This window comes from Atractosteus spatula, chromosome 7, assembly GCF_055471065.1.
Source record: "Atractosteus spatula isolate fAtrSpa1 chromosome 7, fAtrSpa1.hap1, whole genome shotgun sequence".
Taxonomy (NCBI): Eukaryota; Metazoa; Chordata; class Actinopteri; order Semionotiformes; family Lepisosteidae; genus Atractosteus; species Atractosteus spatula.
The window spans coordinates 58613126-58631089 of NC_142712.1; the positions used below are offsets into that span (position 1 = coordinate 58613126).

General features: G+C 47.4%; 1 protein-coding gene and 1 non-coding gene across 2 annotated transcripts in view; one reads left to right on the forward strand and one right to left on the reverse strand.

The window, feature by feature from the left end:
• Window positions 1–15724, reverse strand: part of fanci (FA complementation group I) — a 23820-nt gene extending 8096 nt beyond the window's left edge. The window contains exons 1-24 of the mRNA XM_088921728.1: window positions 15672–15724; window positions 15308–15413; window positions 14120–14192; window positions 13907–14037; window positions 12551–12704; window positions 11894–11951; window positions 11632–11673; window positions 11179–11302; window positions 10654–10739; window positions 10196–10328; window positions 9513–9605; window positions 8680–8816; window positions 8016–8196; window positions 7648–7735; window positions 7314–7444; window positions 6659–6729; window positions 6280–6394; window positions 6005–6127; window positions 5125–5193; window positions 4632–4733; window positions 3839–4024; window positions 3151–3272; window positions 2418–2579; window positions 800–979 (exon numbers count right to left, since the gene is read on the reverse strand). Coding sequence (XP_088777854.1) covers window positions 800–979; window positions 2418–2579; window positions 3151–3272; window positions 3839–4024; window positions 4632–4733; window positions 5125–5193; window positions 6005–6127; window positions 6280–6394; window positions 6659–6729; window positions 7314–7444; window positions 7648–7735; window positions 8016–8196; window positions 8680–8816; window positions 9513–9605; window positions 10196–10328; window positions 10654–10739; window positions 11179–11302; window positions 11632–11673; window positions 11894–11951; window positions 12551–12704; window positions 13907–14037; window positions 14120–14192; window positions 15308–15391 — 2645 coding nt within the window. The 5' untranslated portion in view covers window positions 15392–15413; window positions 15672–15724. The remainder of the gene's footprint in view (window positions 1–799; window positions 980–2417; window positions 2580–3150; window positions 3273–3838; window positions 4025–4631; window positions 4734–5124; window positions 5194–6004; window positions 6128–6279; window positions 6395–6658; window positions 6730–7313; window positions 7445–7647; window positions 7736–8015; window positions 8197–8679; window positions 8817–9512; window positions 9606–10195; window positions 10329–10653; window positions 10740–11178; window positions 11303–11631; window positions 11674–11893; window positions 11952–12550; window positions 12705–13906; window positions 14038–14119; window positions 14193–15307; window positions 15414–15671) is intronic.
• Window positions 15725–16183: 459 nt separating this feature from the next.
• Window positions 16184–16256, forward strand: trnar-acg (transfer RNA arginine (anticodon ACG)). Its single transcript has one exon. It is a non-coding gene; the product is annotated as a tRNA-Arg (tRNA).
• The last annotated feature ends 1708 nt before the right edge of the window (window positions 16257–17964 follow it).

Sequence of the window (17964 nt, forward strand, 5' to 3'; positions counted from 1 at the left end):
ATTTTCCAGGGCTGGATCAAGGAAGCTGCATTGTGTCTGATGTCACTTACAACTACTGTGGAAACACTCCTCTACACACCTCATCAGACAGAAAGCAGCCTCACGGACACAACTCAGCACTGAAGCACGCTTACACCTCGAAAAGGGGTGTGAAGGATATTTAATACTGAAGATTAGGGTGTAACGCATGACAAGAAAAGAGGTCAGCCTTGGAAGTGAAACTCTGCAGTGATAACGGTGCGTTTCCAAGGCTGGGGAGATGCCCGCTCTAGTCTGCCTGTACAAGCACGGGCACTGTGCTCCAGGGAACAGATGGGGGAACCAGCGATACAGGAAACTGGCCCAGCAACACCCCACATGACAGCAGGAGAGACAACAACGTGTACCAGCCATGAAAGCAGTCATCAGAAACTGGACATCAATAAAGGTTTTTTTTTTCACTTACTCTATCATCTTCTTGAACAATGGGTCTAAACTACAACTCTGGACTCCTGGGTGTTCAAAGGCACGGCCTGAGGAATCCCCAGAAAACAACACATCGCCCATTGACAAACAAATCACATTGCCCCTTTAAATATTAGGTTTTGCTGTCTTTAACATATACGTCTAATGGTGTTAACTGTGGATTCGTTACCCTGTGCCAGGACTCCTTGAAGTGCTACTTATAACTAATAGATATTTATTTGGTAGGAACACTAAACTGGGTTTGAAGGTGATGGGACTTGAAAGCACTCCGACAGTCTGCCCATGACGATGAACTTAAGAGCCATTCTCAGAAATGACCCACAAGCAGGCTGACCTGGAGATGTCGCAGAGATAGCGGAAAATCCTGTCTGCGTTCTGCCCCTCAGGCCCGTCCATCTGTCCAGTCTCTTCCAGCTGCTGGATCTTCTGGAGGGCCACGGTGACGGAATAGCGCAGGAACTCTGTGCTGGATCGCAGCACAGCCAGGCTCTCCTCATGGCTCTGCGTGCTGTCCCTGCCCGCGATAAACACAGCAGCCGTCACTCTCTTCTCCAGAGACCACACAACACAGCAGGACACAGGCTGAGGAGCTGGTCTAACCTCCAAAAACCCAAGAACCCACCAAAAGGCATTCTGTAACATTATCCCCAATATACAGTATTTTGTAACTTTATGCAGAACACAATATCACAACACAGGCCTAACGTTACATGGGGTATAAGAGGGCCCGTTCTAAGACAGATGAACCTCTCTCAATTGGTCACCATGAATCTGATGCCTCAACACCTTGAACACCCCCAAGGGAAAAGCCCAGTAACAATATTCGAATAAGACACAGCCGGGCCACTGTCCTGGTGCACCGTAAGGTCATCAGCCGAACCCTCTAACACTCCTGCAAATTAACTAGTTAGTTCTAGGTATTGTGGTGACAATGAAATGTGAACCACAGAAAATAAAAAAAAAACTGTCAGGAAGCACGTTTGTTTTTATGAAGGACCATAGTAAAGTTAATCATCTAAGTCAAATCTGTTCCAATTTTTGTTCATTTTTATACCTCAAGCAGTTTTTCTTTATATAAATAATGCTAGTAAATGTGAAGAATGACTGACACCCAAATTACACACAGAACAGGAATATGGGTTAGAGCTGGTTTTCCAGGTCATGGAATACAAACACATGAGCTTTGATTTCAACCAATTTACTTTATATCCCGAGAGTCTCGGTAATCTGGGGCCCTGGGGTTAGAGCAGGGGATGCTAACAGGCTGAACAAGCTCATCAGAAGAGCAAGCTCTGTCATTGGGTCTGACCTGGACCCTCTGGAGGTAGTGGCTAAGAGGAGAATGGTGTCCAAACTAGAGGCCATCATGGACAACATCTCCCATCCCCTCTATGACATTGAGACATTGACTATGACATTGAGAATGAGAATGAAAAGCATGTTCAGCAACAGGCTGATCGAACCACAGTGCGACAGGGAGCGCTACAGAAGGTCGTTCTTGCCTTCTGCCATAAGACAGTACTACTCACTGTGTGTCTGGGCAGGGGCAACATTGACCTGTTTTTGGACTAAACATAAAACTCTCTGCCTACATCCATTTTTGTTCCTGTTTACAACTGTTTTTTGTGCAATGTATTTATAATGTGCAATACACCTTTTTGTGTACTGTACTTTCGGATTTGTTTTTGTATATTTTGTACTGTGAGCAACTCTGTATAATCCATTTTTTACTTTTTACTAGTGTATGTATTGTATTATTGTATCATTTCATTACACTGTGCTGTGTTGACTATGCTAAGCTGCTGTTGCACTACAATTTCCCTCACAGGATCAATCTAACCTGAGTTACCATACGCTGTTAAGCTGCAGTCACCTGACCAGACCAGCATAGACGGTCCCGATGAACCCCTGGCCAAGAGCACAGCAGGGTGGAACAGCCAGGGAGAGCTCACCTGAAGAGAGCAGTCAGGAGAGTTGACACAAAGCCGATCGATAGCAGGCTGCGCGCGGTTTTGCTGGAAGGAGACTTGCCCTTCCCGGACTTCTCTCTCAGGATCTCCGACAGCTTGTGGTAGCGGTTAAAGAGCTCAAGAACGTCCTCGAAGCGGCTCTTACTGCACAGGACACAAGAAAGAGCCGTCACCCACAGCTGCTCTGTCTGCCCCCTTGCTCTTTAAGCCCCTTCAGAAGCAAACCCCGTTTCTGATCAAAACTAAAAGTGAAAACTTGATCGCAGCCGAGTTCAACAACTTTCACTGCGCAGCCTCAATGAGGCACCCTAGCGATCACAACAGACAGAAAAATAACGTTTGATTCATGTGTTGGTAAGGAAACTGCCCGTTTCCAAACAAATCCATCTTTACAACTATTCCACTTTTACCAAGGGTTTCCTTTCATTAATTTAAATGAGGAGTTCCCTATATATAATTTTAGGTCATACAAAAGAAATATTTTGTTTAAAATAAGTGGCCAAAATACTTCAACCTCTATAACTACTAAAATGCTGCCACCTTAAAAATATGAAAAATATGGGCTTAAAATCCCAGTGGGCACCTATAAAAAGAGTCCCAAGCAAGAATGATACAGCATTACAAACATTAACAGTCCTCGCGATTCTTCGCGATCAGACAGAATCCGTGGAAAAGATCCGGCACTTCATTTACAGAATCTTTTTAATCACATCACCTGTAGTTGGCCGACATGAAGTTATACTCCATGAGAACCTCATAGGCTCCCATCACCAGAACAGCATAGATGTTATTTTTCACACCCACACTGGAGGAAAGGGAAAAATCTGCCGACTTATCCTAAAAGACAAGCGAACACACGCTGAGCAATTCTACTACACAGAGAAACCAGTATATGAAAAAAAAACGAACAGGTGATTTTATTTTTGGTAAATCTGGAAATCTGTTACAGCCAAACACAGTCTTGTCTATGGTTTCAGAGATCAGCAGTCACAACAGCTCACTCAGATCGACAGCTTCCTGCTCCATCTTTGCAGAATCAAAAGACTAGTAAACAAGCACACACTTGACCAGGCCCTACAAGACGAATGGAAACGGACCCCACAAAGCACCTGCAAAGCATGGTTTGCAGATGTATCACTTGTACTGTTTCCAGAGTTGGCTGCACACACAACTAGCCTGTGACCTGCACAGCTGACACTCTGTTGATCAACACTGACAAATGTTAAGCAGCATAGCACTGTAAATTTAGCTTTGCCATGACAGGTCAATAACATAACATGCATCTGCTGTAAAAATCCTCATTTTCCTAATATGCTTATTTATAAATGTATCGCAGTTGTGATTGAGGTTTCATTTGATGCTTAATATACAGTACATTTGCCAATCAATAAGAGCATGCTGACCAGTTCGAAATCTTCCAGCTCGCTCTTGATCATGCGACGGGTGATGGACTCCAGAACTGCCTCCAGATCCTCCTTCAATCCCCCTTCTTCCTCATCTTCATCCTCCTCCTCTACGGCGGGCTGCCTGCGGTGCTGGAGGTCCTGGTACCACTGGAGGCAGTGCACAGTGCAGCTGAGCAGGTGGGCCTAAGGTTGGGGGAAAGAGATCGAGAGCATTCCCATCACTCCTGAGCAGACTGCATCCACAGCGGCAACGTTATTATTCCAATATTTTAACAGCACTTATATCTCCTTCAGGAGTTTGAAAATTGTTTTGCATTTTATTTTGTTCATTTTAAGATAGAACACAAAAACATGGTCAGCAGAGGCGGGGGGGGGAGTCCATGTCTGGCTTCACTTTGGCATCGACTACAAAACACTAAATGGATGGCTATAATTACTTAAATTTCACAGAATTTAGTTATTCATGTTTTTGTTTCAAATAGGATGCCATTTAAAAAAAACATGCTGTAAACAGTGATTCTTTATGTTATTCAGTACTGTAAAGCAACGATTTATTGTGTAACAATTCGGTATTGAGACAGATGGACTGAAGGTCTGTATCTCATCCAGCTTTGTGCTGCAGGAGAAGCAGGGAGGTCTGCTCTGTGCAGATACTGTGCACAGCCTGGGGCACATGAGCCTAAATGTACAGAGGCCTCCTCCACTGCACCATGGGAAGAGGGCAGCAGTGTCAGCTGTTCACAGACGTGCAGAAGTATGCGTCACTCAGGGGAAAGTGCGTGTCCTATACCAGAGGCTCCTGCAGGAAGATCTGGTCTCCCTGGGCAGTGATGCATCCTTCCAGCTTCAGTGGGGGCAGCAGATCCTGTTCAGGCTCGTAATACCGCTTCAGCTGCTCAGACACGAAGTGCAGGAGTCACACAAACACGCAGGCGGCTCAGCTAAAAGCACAGACTTAACTGCTGGTACAGGCATCTTGGATTCAGTTCTGTTCCACTGTCACAGATGTGACTAGCTGTGAACCAGCTCTGAGAACCAGAGAGAATGCCCTATACAGTGGAATTCACTATCATACAGCCAGGCTCAGGTGTACAGTTTTAATGCAGCTGTACAAGTTCATGGAGAGTTAAACAAACTCGCTTCATTTTATTTCACAAAGAAAAACGACCAACATTTACTGATGAGTTGCTCTGTGTTCAAAGATAAAGCCAGCAGTATTAACGACAACAAAGAGCAGCACGACGAAAGGACAAGCCCTCTGGGATGCTGCTCGTGTCACTAACCTGTGAGAGAAGAGTCTGCAAGATAGAGCTGGCCAGCTGAGAGTTCCTCCGCAGCACACCGTGGAACCCCTGACATCAAGACAGGAAAAAAAAAACAAACAAGGTGAGAGGACAACTCTACTCCATGAGCAAGCAGCGTCTCCTGAAGCAGAACGTCACAGAGCAGAGACATTAAACCCTAAAACACATTCTAAATCTATAAAACAAAGCAAGTGAAAGTGTGTCAGCATTCGCTAACAGCGGATCTTGTCTATACCAGTCAGAACTGCTCCTCTCACCACAACTCTCATCTTTTCTATCGCTCTTATAGGTACTGTTGCATGTTTTGATATCTATTAGACAGCAGTACACCTCCCATTCAAAGGCAATTAGCAGTCTTCACTAGATCAGAATTTAGCAAAACATTTTTTTCAGGGTACAGGGCACTATCATAATTAGCCCTAATCACATAAACACATCTCCACTCTGCTGAAAAGAACTTTATTCGAATATCTCATTTAAAAAATTGAAACTATGTGCAACCATATACATGTCAGCTGGTAAACAGCAGGACTGAAACACGTTAAATACATTTGACAGCTTCACCAGTCAACTGCGCTTAAGGGACTGATCAAGAAAAACACATAGAAGCTCTTATGTTCATTAAAAAAAGGTTTTTTCTTGTTTATTAATCAGCAAATTTCCAGTGCTTTGAACTGGGAAAGTGAATCATCCAAAGACCAGTTTAAAGCTATGGAATGTCCCAAAAAGAAGGAGCAGGAGGTGTTTCAGATGCAGCCTGTCCTGGTGAATAACGGCAGGAGCACATGCCCTTGCCAGAGCTGCCCTTCAGAGCTTTCCTCTGACTGGCCTCCCGTCGTCGGGCACCGGGAGTGCCCACCTCGTAGAGCAGGAGCCGCACGTCGGCCTGCTGGCTCAGGCAGCGCCGCAGGCTGCCCAGGATCTCCAGGCAGAAGGCCTCATTGGCGACCGCGTTGTACCGCGAATGAACATCCACCTGGACCTGCACAGAGGGACAGAAACACGTTAGCTCAAACCTTGTGGAGACAGCACTTGGAAGTCTGGCGTGCTGTATATACAGTACTCTCAAAGTCACGGTCTGCACTGGAAACCTCAAGCCACAAGTGGCTAACGGCCTGCTGCTCGGTGTGTCACCTGGCTGGCTGACATCGTCTGACTGGCCTGGCTGGACGCCAGGCTGCCCAGCACCTTGAAGTTCTTCAGCAGCAGGAGGAAACCAGCCACAGCAGACTTGCGAGCTTCCAGCTGGCTGCAGAGAGACAGAGAGCAACAATTCACATCTCCTAAGGGCTCCAGCACAGCTTTGTCTGCTTCCTTTGGATCTGAAAGGCCTGAAAAGGGTAAGGTGTGTAGGGATACAGAGCACAGGTATGGAAAAAAATCGAGTCAGAGTTAAAAAAAAGGCGAACAAAAAAAACGTATTTTTAATTATTCAATTTCAAATTGCTATTAAGATATAAAATACAGAGAAGAGAATGTACTGTAAATGGAAGTGTTGTTCAAAAGGAAATACCTGGAAAACATAGCCTTCCGGAGCACTAAAATGAGCGAATCTCTCATGGTCATGCTGACCTTCAGTAAGGGCTGAGGGGAAACAGCAATATTGAACATCTCACTCTGGATACAGATCACACATCTTCAACTAAAGGATTTACACACAGAAAAAAGAAATCACTGGTTTTCCCATTCCAAAAGAAACACACGCTTCTTTATTAAGTGCAGTAATACTGTCTCTGACTATCCTAAGGCTGTCAAGCTGTAACTATTATGAACTTGCTCCTCCTGGACTTGAAGCTCTGTCTGTATTGAAATGAATAAATGATGTTTTTCAAGTGGTTGGTTTTTCTGAATGAAATATATCCAGAAAAAACAACCACTTGGATTTTCTGGATATATTTCATTTGCATGCCTGCTTCACAGCAGTGACACTCTTGCTGGCTTACACTATTTAGCAGAAGAAAAAGCATTACTGTAAATAGTTAATAATGCTTGTAACTAATTTATTTGGCTGATGCTTTTACATTTGAACCCGTTTAAACAGCTGAACATTTTACTGGAACAAAATCGGGGTGAAGCACTTTTTCTCAAGAGTACAACTGCAGTTGTTCATCAGCGTTGCCTGCTTTATCCTGAGGGCACACTGCACAAGAGACAAGCACACGCTGTACCTGCACGGCTCTGAGCAGCCCCTGCACTGTGCTGAGAGGCAGGAAGGACAGGTGATCAAAGGTTTCCATAACTTTGGAGGAAGACTCGAGGAGAATCATAGGTGCGGAGACCACGATGTCCGAAAACAAATCTGCGATACAAAAGGCATTTCTCTTAAGAAACTTGTAAAAGGCAAGGAAGGAAGTTTAAGAGATAAAAATGTGATTGTTTAAACAGAAAAACAAAAATCCTATGAACTGATTTGTGCTTTCTGCAGAGTAATGCAGTTGGAGCTTTACGATGTTCAGTTAACGTGGTGACCGTACCATATTGGCATCAAGCAGTGTTCTGTACCTATAAAATGAGCAACAGATGAGGCTGTCTTTGTGATCACCCTGTTCAGGACCTGCTCCAGAATCTCACTTCTGATGGGCTCATGCATCTGAAAGCAAATCACAAAACACAGCATTCTTCCTCCTCTTTTGTTACCATTCAATTATTTTTTGATATTCAGGTGTTGCAATCGACCAAATCACCTTTAGAAAAAAATTAATGAATCTTCCTTGACATCAGTTATCATACCTTTTGTGTGTAAAACCTCAATAAAGCGAATTTAAAAACATAACTGATTAGAACTGATGATTTAATGAAATGTACTGTGCTGTAATTTGTCTTCACAGGCAGGGTGGGTGCTGGAAAGTGGCAGCTCACTCTCCAGTTACCTTGAAGCTCTCCAGGAGGATCTGCCCCCCCAGCTGGCTGGCCTGCTGAGGGGGGGTCTTGGGGAGGGCATGCTGCCACTCGGCCCACTTCCCCCCAGGCCCAGGCTTGAGGCCGAAGGAGTCCATCAGAATGAAGCCCAGCTGCACCAGCCCCTGCGTGACATGGTCCCAGCCGAACACACTGCAAGGGCAAGAGGCACCAGCTCAGCTCATCGTGTGCCTTTTATGGGCCATGAGATCAAAACTGTCACATCCTGAAGGTTAAAAACAAACCCATTCTCTCACAGAGTGCATCTTTCATAGAGTCCTGAGTTTAACCCCCAGAACACAGCACCACACAGACTGTTGGGGTCAAACAGCAAGGACTGGAGTTACTGACCTCTAGTGGCACATGAACTGAATGTTAACCATTCCCCTTGAAAAGACCCTAAAACAGAGCTGACCCAATAAAACTAAACTAGAAGCAATCTGAAAAACACCCTAATCAATGAACAGCATTAAAATAATCAACATGTGCCTCTAGTGTAATGCAGTGTAGAAGATTACAGGTGAAACCTCACTGAATTTCAATGTCTGGGTAAACTAGAAAAACAAACGAATCAGCGTCTGCCATGTGAACGCGTTCCGTGTGAATGGCACAGAGACGAGAGCGGTGGCCTCTGACCTGTTCCTGACAGTATCCAGGAGCATCTGGGAGACGCAGCAGCGCGGGGGCAGCAGGTCCTGTGCAAACCGGGAGCCCTGCTGCACCTGAGAGTCCCGGAAGCTCTTCACTATGGCAGCCTTGAGGAGCTCGAAGGCCTGTGTCACACAGGGAGCCCATGAGAGACAGACTGAGCTGCAGCTGGATGCTCCAGCGCACGACGAGCAGGAGTGAGGTTTAGGGAGGGACAGGTACAGTAGCACACCCCCCAGAAGTGACATTCAAAGGTATACTGTGGCACGTAAAGGAACGAGAAGATGTTAATTCTACACTGACGAGCAAAATAAAAACCTCTTCATCTGAACGTCTACATCTATGTACGTGTGCCCATGAAACATCACACAAGAGTTCAGAAATAAATTCCTTTACTAACGAACAGCACTGCGTTACAGATTACAGAGAAACTTCATGCTTCAACAAGTGCCAGACGAATGACTGGAAGCAAACCTGCTGCACTTGGCAGTAGAAGTGCCAGGCAGAGGGAACGGAGGTAAACTCCCTACACAGGTGTTGCCAGTGCCAGACGAGCTTATTAACACATAACTGAATTACGGTGCTTTTAATTTTTACACAAGATGAGATTTTCTTTGTTATTAGCATGTAAGCCTTAGCTTGTCCTGTTTCCATAATTTCTAAGACTGAATACTCATGTATTCATGTTAGATCACGTTAATCCTTCACCAGTAAAGCCAACAGTCAATTAACATTACTGGAAACACGTGAGAATGGAATCTAGAAGAGACTGTAACTCTACAGGACAAGAGTTCCTGGGCTGGAGAAGAGGAAGTCCTGACCTGTTCCTCGTAACGCTGGATCCTGGCCACAGACAGCAGCAGGGCAACGCTGAACGGACACAGCGCCTGTCCCACCTCCCCCTGCTGGCCCGCCTGCCAGGGACATAACAGAGATTCAGGTAATACTAGTCTGCAAAACCCACCCGCAGGTTTCTGACCCAAAATAAGATTCCAGCCATAACAAGAATGTAACTCCAAAACACATGGATTGTCTCGTGAACCAACGTACACTCGGCCCCAAATGGTAAAAGTAGTTCTCTGCAGAAGCAGCAGCGTCTGGGCGTGTGTAAATGGACAAAGTCAAGCAGGCAGGTACTCCAGTGCTAGCGTGGTGCCTGTTCTGTTATTAAGTCTCGCTTCACCCAGACTCTATCAGCCCTTCACATTGCAACACAGCAGAGCTGTAGATTATTTCCTTTAACACTATTTGAGGTCCAAAAACAATCACTTAAGAACTGATCTGACATTACAACCAGGCAAATAGTTAACCACTAACCTCTCACTTGATTTATCCTGTAGTTTTGGCATATCGGCTGAGGAAAAAATGCAGCGTTGACCAGACTCCTTCTTAAATTTACCCATCAGCTCCCATGGAACCCAGATAGCCGCCCCAGCCTCCCAACTGCGGAGCCTGCTGGGGGTCAAACACTGATCGTGATCACACCACCTGGAGTGAAACACACCTTGAGGCCTTTGAGGAGCTCCCTGCCCAAGTCGTGGTCCAGCCGGACGGCAAAGACCACGTGCAGGATGACCGTCCCCTCCACGTGCCGCAGCTGGTCCTGGGGCACAGGTGCCACATCCACGCCCACACTTCTGCAGGGCACAGCACAGGAGCCCCGGTCACAACACGAACACACCCGCTCGGCTCTCAGCCCCACCCCGGACCCGCAGCACAAATCCTGGCATTTTGGCCTAGGATCCAATTCCGTGATAATTGTTGTGCCATCCTGGAGAAAATACGGCAAACCTACTAGCATTGACACAGATACATCTTCTGAATCAATACAGGAAGGTATAACATCTTTTATTTTTAAAACAGACCAAAGTAAATTCCCTTCTATCCGACCGTACTAATTATCAAGCTTTTAAACCATTCAAGATTCCAGTTTTAACAAAATGCATTTTTTTAAATACTCACTCGCTGTCCTTCTGTCCCTCTTTCTGCTGGCGATCCTGTTCATTAAAGTAATTAATGACTCCTTCTAGAACAAGCTTCTTACAACCCTAATAAGGAAAGACAGACAAGAAGACATTTGTCACCAGCTACACACTTACAATTTAAAAGGGCTGGGATGAAGCAAATCCAGAGGCCTGACAAAATCAACAGCCAAACAGCAGACACCAGCAGTACCTGGTAGCTTGGCCAGGGACACATGAACTGGAGGTGTTAATGGAGAAAGCTTGTGCTTATATAGACCACAGGACAAAGAGGCTGTTAGAAACGTGATTCACTCCTGTATGTTTTGGGGCTCACATGCAAAGTGTGAGGGTTCTGCAGTTCTGGCTCAACAGCGGGAATAAACCTGCAGTCCCCACAGGGTAACAGATTGAAGAAGTCCCCCGTTTCCCTTGCTGCAGCGGCACTCGGATGCGGATGCAGTTTGCTTCATGTCTGTTAGCATGTGCGCGCGCACACCCTGACCCCTAACCCCTGACCCCTGACCTTGGCAGTGAGCAGCAGGAGCTGGTAAACTGAAGGAGGGATCTCCTGCAGATCCAACTTGGAAAACATCCTCAGGACCTTCTCCACCACAAACTGCAGCTCCTCCACTGACAAGGGCACATCCCTGAGGACACACACAGCGGACTGATGAGAGAACCACATCGCCATCACAGAGGAGGCTGAGAGACAGCCAACAGAACAACAGTAATAAATTATTTGCTTGTAACACGGTGCTTTTCATCCCAAAGGATCCCAAAGCACATCGCCTACAGGAGGCGACTCACTGACGTGCAGCCCAGCTGGGTGACAGGCAGCAGCTCGGCTGCACAGCAGGCCAGGGGGACACGCACGGAGGAGGCAGCCACAAGAGGTTCACTCACTCATGCTGCATGAAACAGCGCAGGAACACAATGAGGCAAGTGAAGTGAGGAACTGTAAGTCTGTAACTTGTACCTGAACATCGAAGTAAGGTGGATCACACTCTGAGGATCCCACCTGTTAGTAAAGAAATAATCAGATGTAAGGTAACATACTAAAATATGAGGCATTTATTGAAAAATAACATGCTACAAGCAGTAACCTGAACTATGAAACTGGGCGATTATAATTAAGATTCATGACTGCAGTTTTATTTCATCTTATATGCTGACATTTGGAAAATGCCACAATGCTCACCAGGGCTGAAGCTAGATGAATGTTTAGAAAATACACTAACCTGCTGGAACAAAGACTGTTTATCAGCTGTTTCTTGTACTCTTCTCCACTTAGCTCACCTAGGAATGGGGGCAAAATACCATTACAGGACAAGCCAGTACATTGCACATTCCTGCAACAGAGTGCACAGTGCACTCCTAAACCTCAGGACTGGAAATGGAAGATCCAAAACCACTGTGGCTCTTGATCACGTACAGTTTTCAGAACAAGTGAGATATGAAAATAAAAGGAAATATGATAACTATACCATTGGTTTTGAACTGAGTGAACTATGAGAGGAATACTGTATACTTCTACATCAAGTACATCAATTATTAAAAGTAGTTCAGGTGGGTAGCTGCGTCAGCGTGCGTAGGCTGCAAAGGAACAAGTAATAGGTTTATTCCATGCTGAAAAGAGAAGAAAGAAAACACAACATTACAGCCATGGAGCCTTCTTCAGGTGTATGGGACACCAGCAGTAAAGCTGGTCAGTATGTAGTCACTCTCACGGACTCTGGCACACAATGCTTAACAAAACCGATGCCAGGTAAAAACACAAACGAGAAGCATAAGTAATACTTTTCCTGAGAGGAGGGTGACAAAGGCTAAAAACAAGATTTTTAAGATCTCCTGGAGAACAGAGGACATGCACCAGAAGTCACACTGCAGATTCCTACCCTTGCCGTACGTGAGAGTCTCTGTGGCTGCCAGTGCTGTGAGAATAGTGGGGAGCAGCTCCAGGGACTTCCCATTGCTGATGCCGCCGCTCTTGATGGCTTCCACATAGAGGGAGGCCAGCTCAGCCAGGCAGGGCCCAGGCAGCTGGTGGGTCTGGGAGACAGAGAGAAAACACTCAGCAGAGCCAGAGTCTGGGTCTGCCTCACTGAAGACAGAGAGAGAGCACTCAGCAGAGCCAGAGTCTGGGTCTGCCTCACTGGAGACAGAGAGAGAGCACTCAGCAGAGCCAGAGTCTGGGTCTGATCCACTGCAGACAGAGAGAGAGCACTCAGCAGAGCCAGAGTCTGGGTCTGATCCACTGGAGACAGAGAGAGAGCACTCAGCAGAGCCAGAGTCTGGGTCTGATCCACTGGAGACAGAGAGAGAGCACTCAGCAGAGCCAGAGTCTGGGTCTGATCCACTGGAGACAGAGAGAGAGCACTCAGCAGAGCCAGAGTCTGGGTCTGATCCACTGCAGACAGAGAGAGAGCACTCAGCAGAGCCAGAGTCTGGGTCTGATCCACTGGAGACAGAGAGAGAGCACTCAGCAGAGCCAGAGTCTGGGTCTGATCCACTGCAGACAGAGAGAGAGCACTCAGCAGAGCCAGAGTCTGGGTCTGATCCACTGGAGACAGAGAGAGAGCACTCAGCAGAGCCAGAGTCTGGGTCTGCCTCACTGGAGACAGAGAGAGAGCACTCAGCAGAGCCAGAGTCTGGGTCTGATCCACTGGAGACAGAGAGAGAGCACTCAGCAGAGCCAGAGTCTGGGTCTGCCTCACTGGAGACAGAGAGAGAGCACTCAGCAGAGCCAGAGTCTGGGTCTGCCTCACTGGAGACAGAGAGAGAGCACTCAGCAGAGCCAGAGTCTGGGTCTGATCCACTGGAGACAGAGAGAGAGCACTCAGCAGAGCCAGAGTCTGGGTCTGATCCACTGGAGACAGAGAGAGAGCACTCAGCAGAGCCAGAGTCTGGGTCTGATCCACTGCAGACAGAGAGAGAGCACTCAGCAGAGCCAGAGTCTGGGTCTGATCCACTGCAGACCGAGAGAGAGCAATGAAGCAACACCCAAAATGATTACTGAAAAATACCAACAGGTGCCCTGAGCGCTGGCAATAGGAGGAAATTCTTTACTCCAGGTGTCATGGGTGTCTGGTTTAATCTACTGGTCATACTGGAGGACTGCTGTGCTGCTTATGCATGGCAATCCTGCTTGCGTGAGGGACAGTGAGCAGACTCCTGAGCCCCAGGCCAGCTGGCAGCTCTCCTCCACAGGGTGGGCACTGGGAGAGCTGCAGAAGGTGGGGAGCATACTATACCTCCAGCATGAGGAGCCCGACGATGTCAGACACCACCTCCAGCTGCAGGTCTCCGGACTCGCACAGCTGGATGCAGTGCTTGTACACCAGCAGCCTATGAGTCACGCCTTCGCTGTCCGTGGTGGGGGAGCCTGGGACAGGAAAGAGCCGCATCACGCCTGCTGCTGCTGTACTCCTGCACATCGACAGGCAGCCGCAGATCTTCAGCCTCACCTCTGAAAATGGCTCTGATGAGCTGCCCCACGTCCCTCCCCTTCACCGCGCTGCGTGTGATCAGCTCAGCCAGCTACAACAGGGAAGAGCCAGCGATCAGCACAGGCCCATCTCAACAGCATTTCTTCTACTAATGGGACATGTAGCATCAGGTTAGTCCTAATGAGCTTTTCTTTACACTGCTAAAAGAGTATTCATATAGTGATATTAAGAGTGGCTCCAGTGTGCACGGTACGAACGTGTTTTATACAAGCATGACTGGGACTGTCCTGGAATAGATCCTGTCCCACAGGCACACGCGGAAATGAGCTTTTTTTACATCATTGAAATACGAGCTCTGCCTCTAGATCTTGCCAATGTAATGTTCTTATGATGTTGTAACTGTATTTAAAGAAACTGCACACAAAACCTTAAAGTAAATGAGTCTACTGCCTAATATATGTAACAAATGCACCCCTGCGTATAAGAGGGATCTCAGCCGCCCGGGCTGAGGGAGGTCTCCTTTAGCTCAGCTGGCAGGTTCCCTGTTGCGTGACGCCGGAGACCCGGGTTCGTGCCCAGGCAGTGAGGGATGAACTGGCAGGGCAGGAGCAGCAAGGGTGGAAACCCCCAGAACCATTACATATAGATTTCATGACCTCCTGCTAAACATCTCTTCAGTGAGGTGCAACCAACAGCAGACAGTATTCATAGTGAATGTAGTTTACAGTTGCAAACAGGACCTATCAACGGCATTTCTTTTTCTAAACCGGCTGAAAAACTTACACAAATGGACACCTCTGGAGATCCAAGGCGCTGCATTTCCTTACAAACAGCAGGACACCGCAGACATTTCTCAACCAGCTCAAGAATGACAAAGTTGTCTTCTTGTCAATAACTGTCATGTCTTTGCCCCCAGACAAGCAGGTTAAAGGCTAGCAGCTGCAGTCAGGGAACTGCAAGCCCGGCCAGCTTGAGCAGCAGACCGCTGGGAGACCCCGGTAAGGGCAGCCTGGCGGGTCCCTGACAGCGGCCGATCAGCCAGCTGCCTGATAGTACCGGGCAAATCGACTGGACATGAGGAGCAGGAGCGGGCTGGGATGAGCCCATCGGTCATGTGCGACAGGAGCAGTGCGGGGTTTATCAGGTCAGGGCTGCCCAGCACATCCCCGAGGAACAACGCCGAGCCGGCACCGGCACCGGACTCACCTCGCCCTCGCCCGCCGCTCGGAGACACCGCCGCAGCTCCTGCACGGAGTCGGCCCGGGACAGCGACACGATCCTCTCCTCCATGGCGGACCCGTGCTCAAACAGCCTGCAGTCAAGAGAGACGCGCCGATTCACAGACAGCACCCCCACTGTCGGCCCGGCCCGGCAGTGTCCTTTCAGGTCATTCAGATCAAACAGTTTTGGGAGTCGCTCGCCAGGCGAGGCAGTGCGAGGTGACACACTTCAGAGCTGCGCTGTAAATAACCCTGAGCTCACGCGTGTGCAGGGTACCGAGGTACCGGGGACGGTGAGCAGGTAGCAGGTCTCGCCGGTACTGCGCTCGGAGGGGAAACCCTTCTCTTACCGTGTTTCCAACCTGACTCTCCGCTCGCCGGTCTGACAGCCCGGCGCCGCAAACTCCCGCCGTCCTGCAATCCAAACACAGCGTGCGCGCCCCCTGCGCCGCGACGCAGCCGGGCCTGGGCGGGCGTGCGCGCACACACGCAGTCGCCTGTGCTGTACTGTCAAGCATGCTCGTGATCGGCACTAGACCTCTTGCGTCTCTTGTTCAGTTTCGACTGCACATTGATTAAACTGAAATGCATCAAGAAACACATACTACATGTAAGAGTATGATATATTCACAGACTCAACAAATTACTGTCGCCATACACGTATTGCACAGGGTTGCTTTCACAACATGCCGCAGGTTTGTAATTCGTTTTTATTTCGGGCATTTCGAAATACAGTGAAGCGAAACTAACAATGTTTACTGAACATGCATTTTAGTGTTAAGGATTTTATTGTGTTGCGTGCTGTACGAAGGAGTGCACGCTTTTCGTTTTATAAAGGCTCATTTCCAAAAGGAAAGCGTGCGGGCCAGTGGCGCAATGGATAACGCGTCTGACTACGGATCAGAAGATTCTAGGTTCGACTCCTGGCTGGCTCGTCTCTTTTTCTTCCTGCCTTGTTGTTTGCAGTAGAAAACCTTCACTGTTCTGATTCCTCTTTCAATTGCAGTTAGTCCCCGGCCCTAAAAATGTTTAGGTTTTAAAGTATAAAAACATATTTTTTAAATGCTTCAGTCCCTCGTATTTTTAAATTAAATCAGAATTGATATTGTTACGAAATATCGAGGCGAGGGGGCAGTCCGAGTCACGTGTGAAATGGCACGTGAGTTCTTTATTCCAGCACAGTTCTGGTAATTGACGAGTAATACATCGGTCAGAGTTCGGTGAGACGGATATTTCTTGACAATAATTAAGACTTAAGTATGCGAAATTAAGTTATGCGAAATTAACTAATTAAGTATGCGAAAAGACGAATTCCTAATGCAAGAAATTGTATAGGGCTAATAAAGAAACATTATTATTACATTATCATTATCATTGACGGCTACACAACGTTACACGACATCATCAGTTAGTCTGTTTCGCATATGTACAAGTTCATTCGTTTCAGAGGCGTGAGAACTACAATAGAGACCCGGAACTCTACTCTTGTAATCTGAAAACACTGACATTTGAACAGGCCAAAACGCGAAAAGCCCGCGTCCTAGTAAAATAATACACCCTAAATCTCAGCTACAGCCCCCTTCCTACCACATGGATACCCCGCAGCAAACAGGAATAAACGTGCATCACTAAGTACAAGAAAACGTTTTGACTATGTGCCGATTTTCCTCAAATAAATAACACAAACTCTATAAAAATGTTCAGAATCTGGTCTCCAAGGCTGATCCGAACAAGGCACCAGCTCTGAGGAAGAGGAGGGTGATGGTGGTGTCTCTCTCTGGTCTTCCTTCCTGCTCTCTCTACATTTGTGCCTGTGCTCTGTGTCTGCTGAAGGCTTCAATGATTTACCACGAATTTTATTAACCAGAGTAATTCACCCCAACCCCCGTGTGATCGCCTGTGGTTACCGGCCTCTGAACAGTGCTCTCAGCCCCGGGTCATACTTCGTGACTTAGTTTGTGGTCAAAATAATATATATATATAATTGTTCTTATCATTAAATTACGGAACTAGCTACACTATTTCGAACTAAGATGTTAGGTGAAATTATTATCTAAATTAATTATTTTAAACTGTTATGTTTTTCTTAGACTCTCTAAAAAAATTTAATTGTAACTTGTCAGGAAGTGGTAGGAATTGCAATTAGTGTTACAGTTCAAATGAACTTGACATTTAGAGCTTGGCTTTATGGCTGGCATGTAAACTGCGAGTCGGAGTGCGGCTGTCCCCGATTGAGGCGGTACTCCAGTCCGCGCTGTCCCCTGCGCACAGGGCGCTCTGTCCAGCCGCTCTAGAGCTCCCCGGGCTGTCCCCGCTTGAGGCGGTACTCCTGTCCGCGCTGTCCAGCCCCTCTTGAGCTCCCCGGGCTGTCCCCGCTTGAGGCGGTACTCCTGTCCGCGCTGTCCAGCCCCTCTTGAGCTCCCCGGGCTGTCCCCGCTTGAGGCGGTACTCCTGTCCGCGCTGTTCCCTGCGCACAGGGAGCTCTGTCCAGCCCCTCTAGCGCTGCGGACGCCAGACGCTGGAGGACTTCACAGTAAAGGCGAAAAATATTAATTTATTTCAAAACGGTGCTTTTAGTCTTACTTTATTTTTGGCCCCAAAATGAACACACTGACACTAAACCTATCAAATAATAATCGGTAT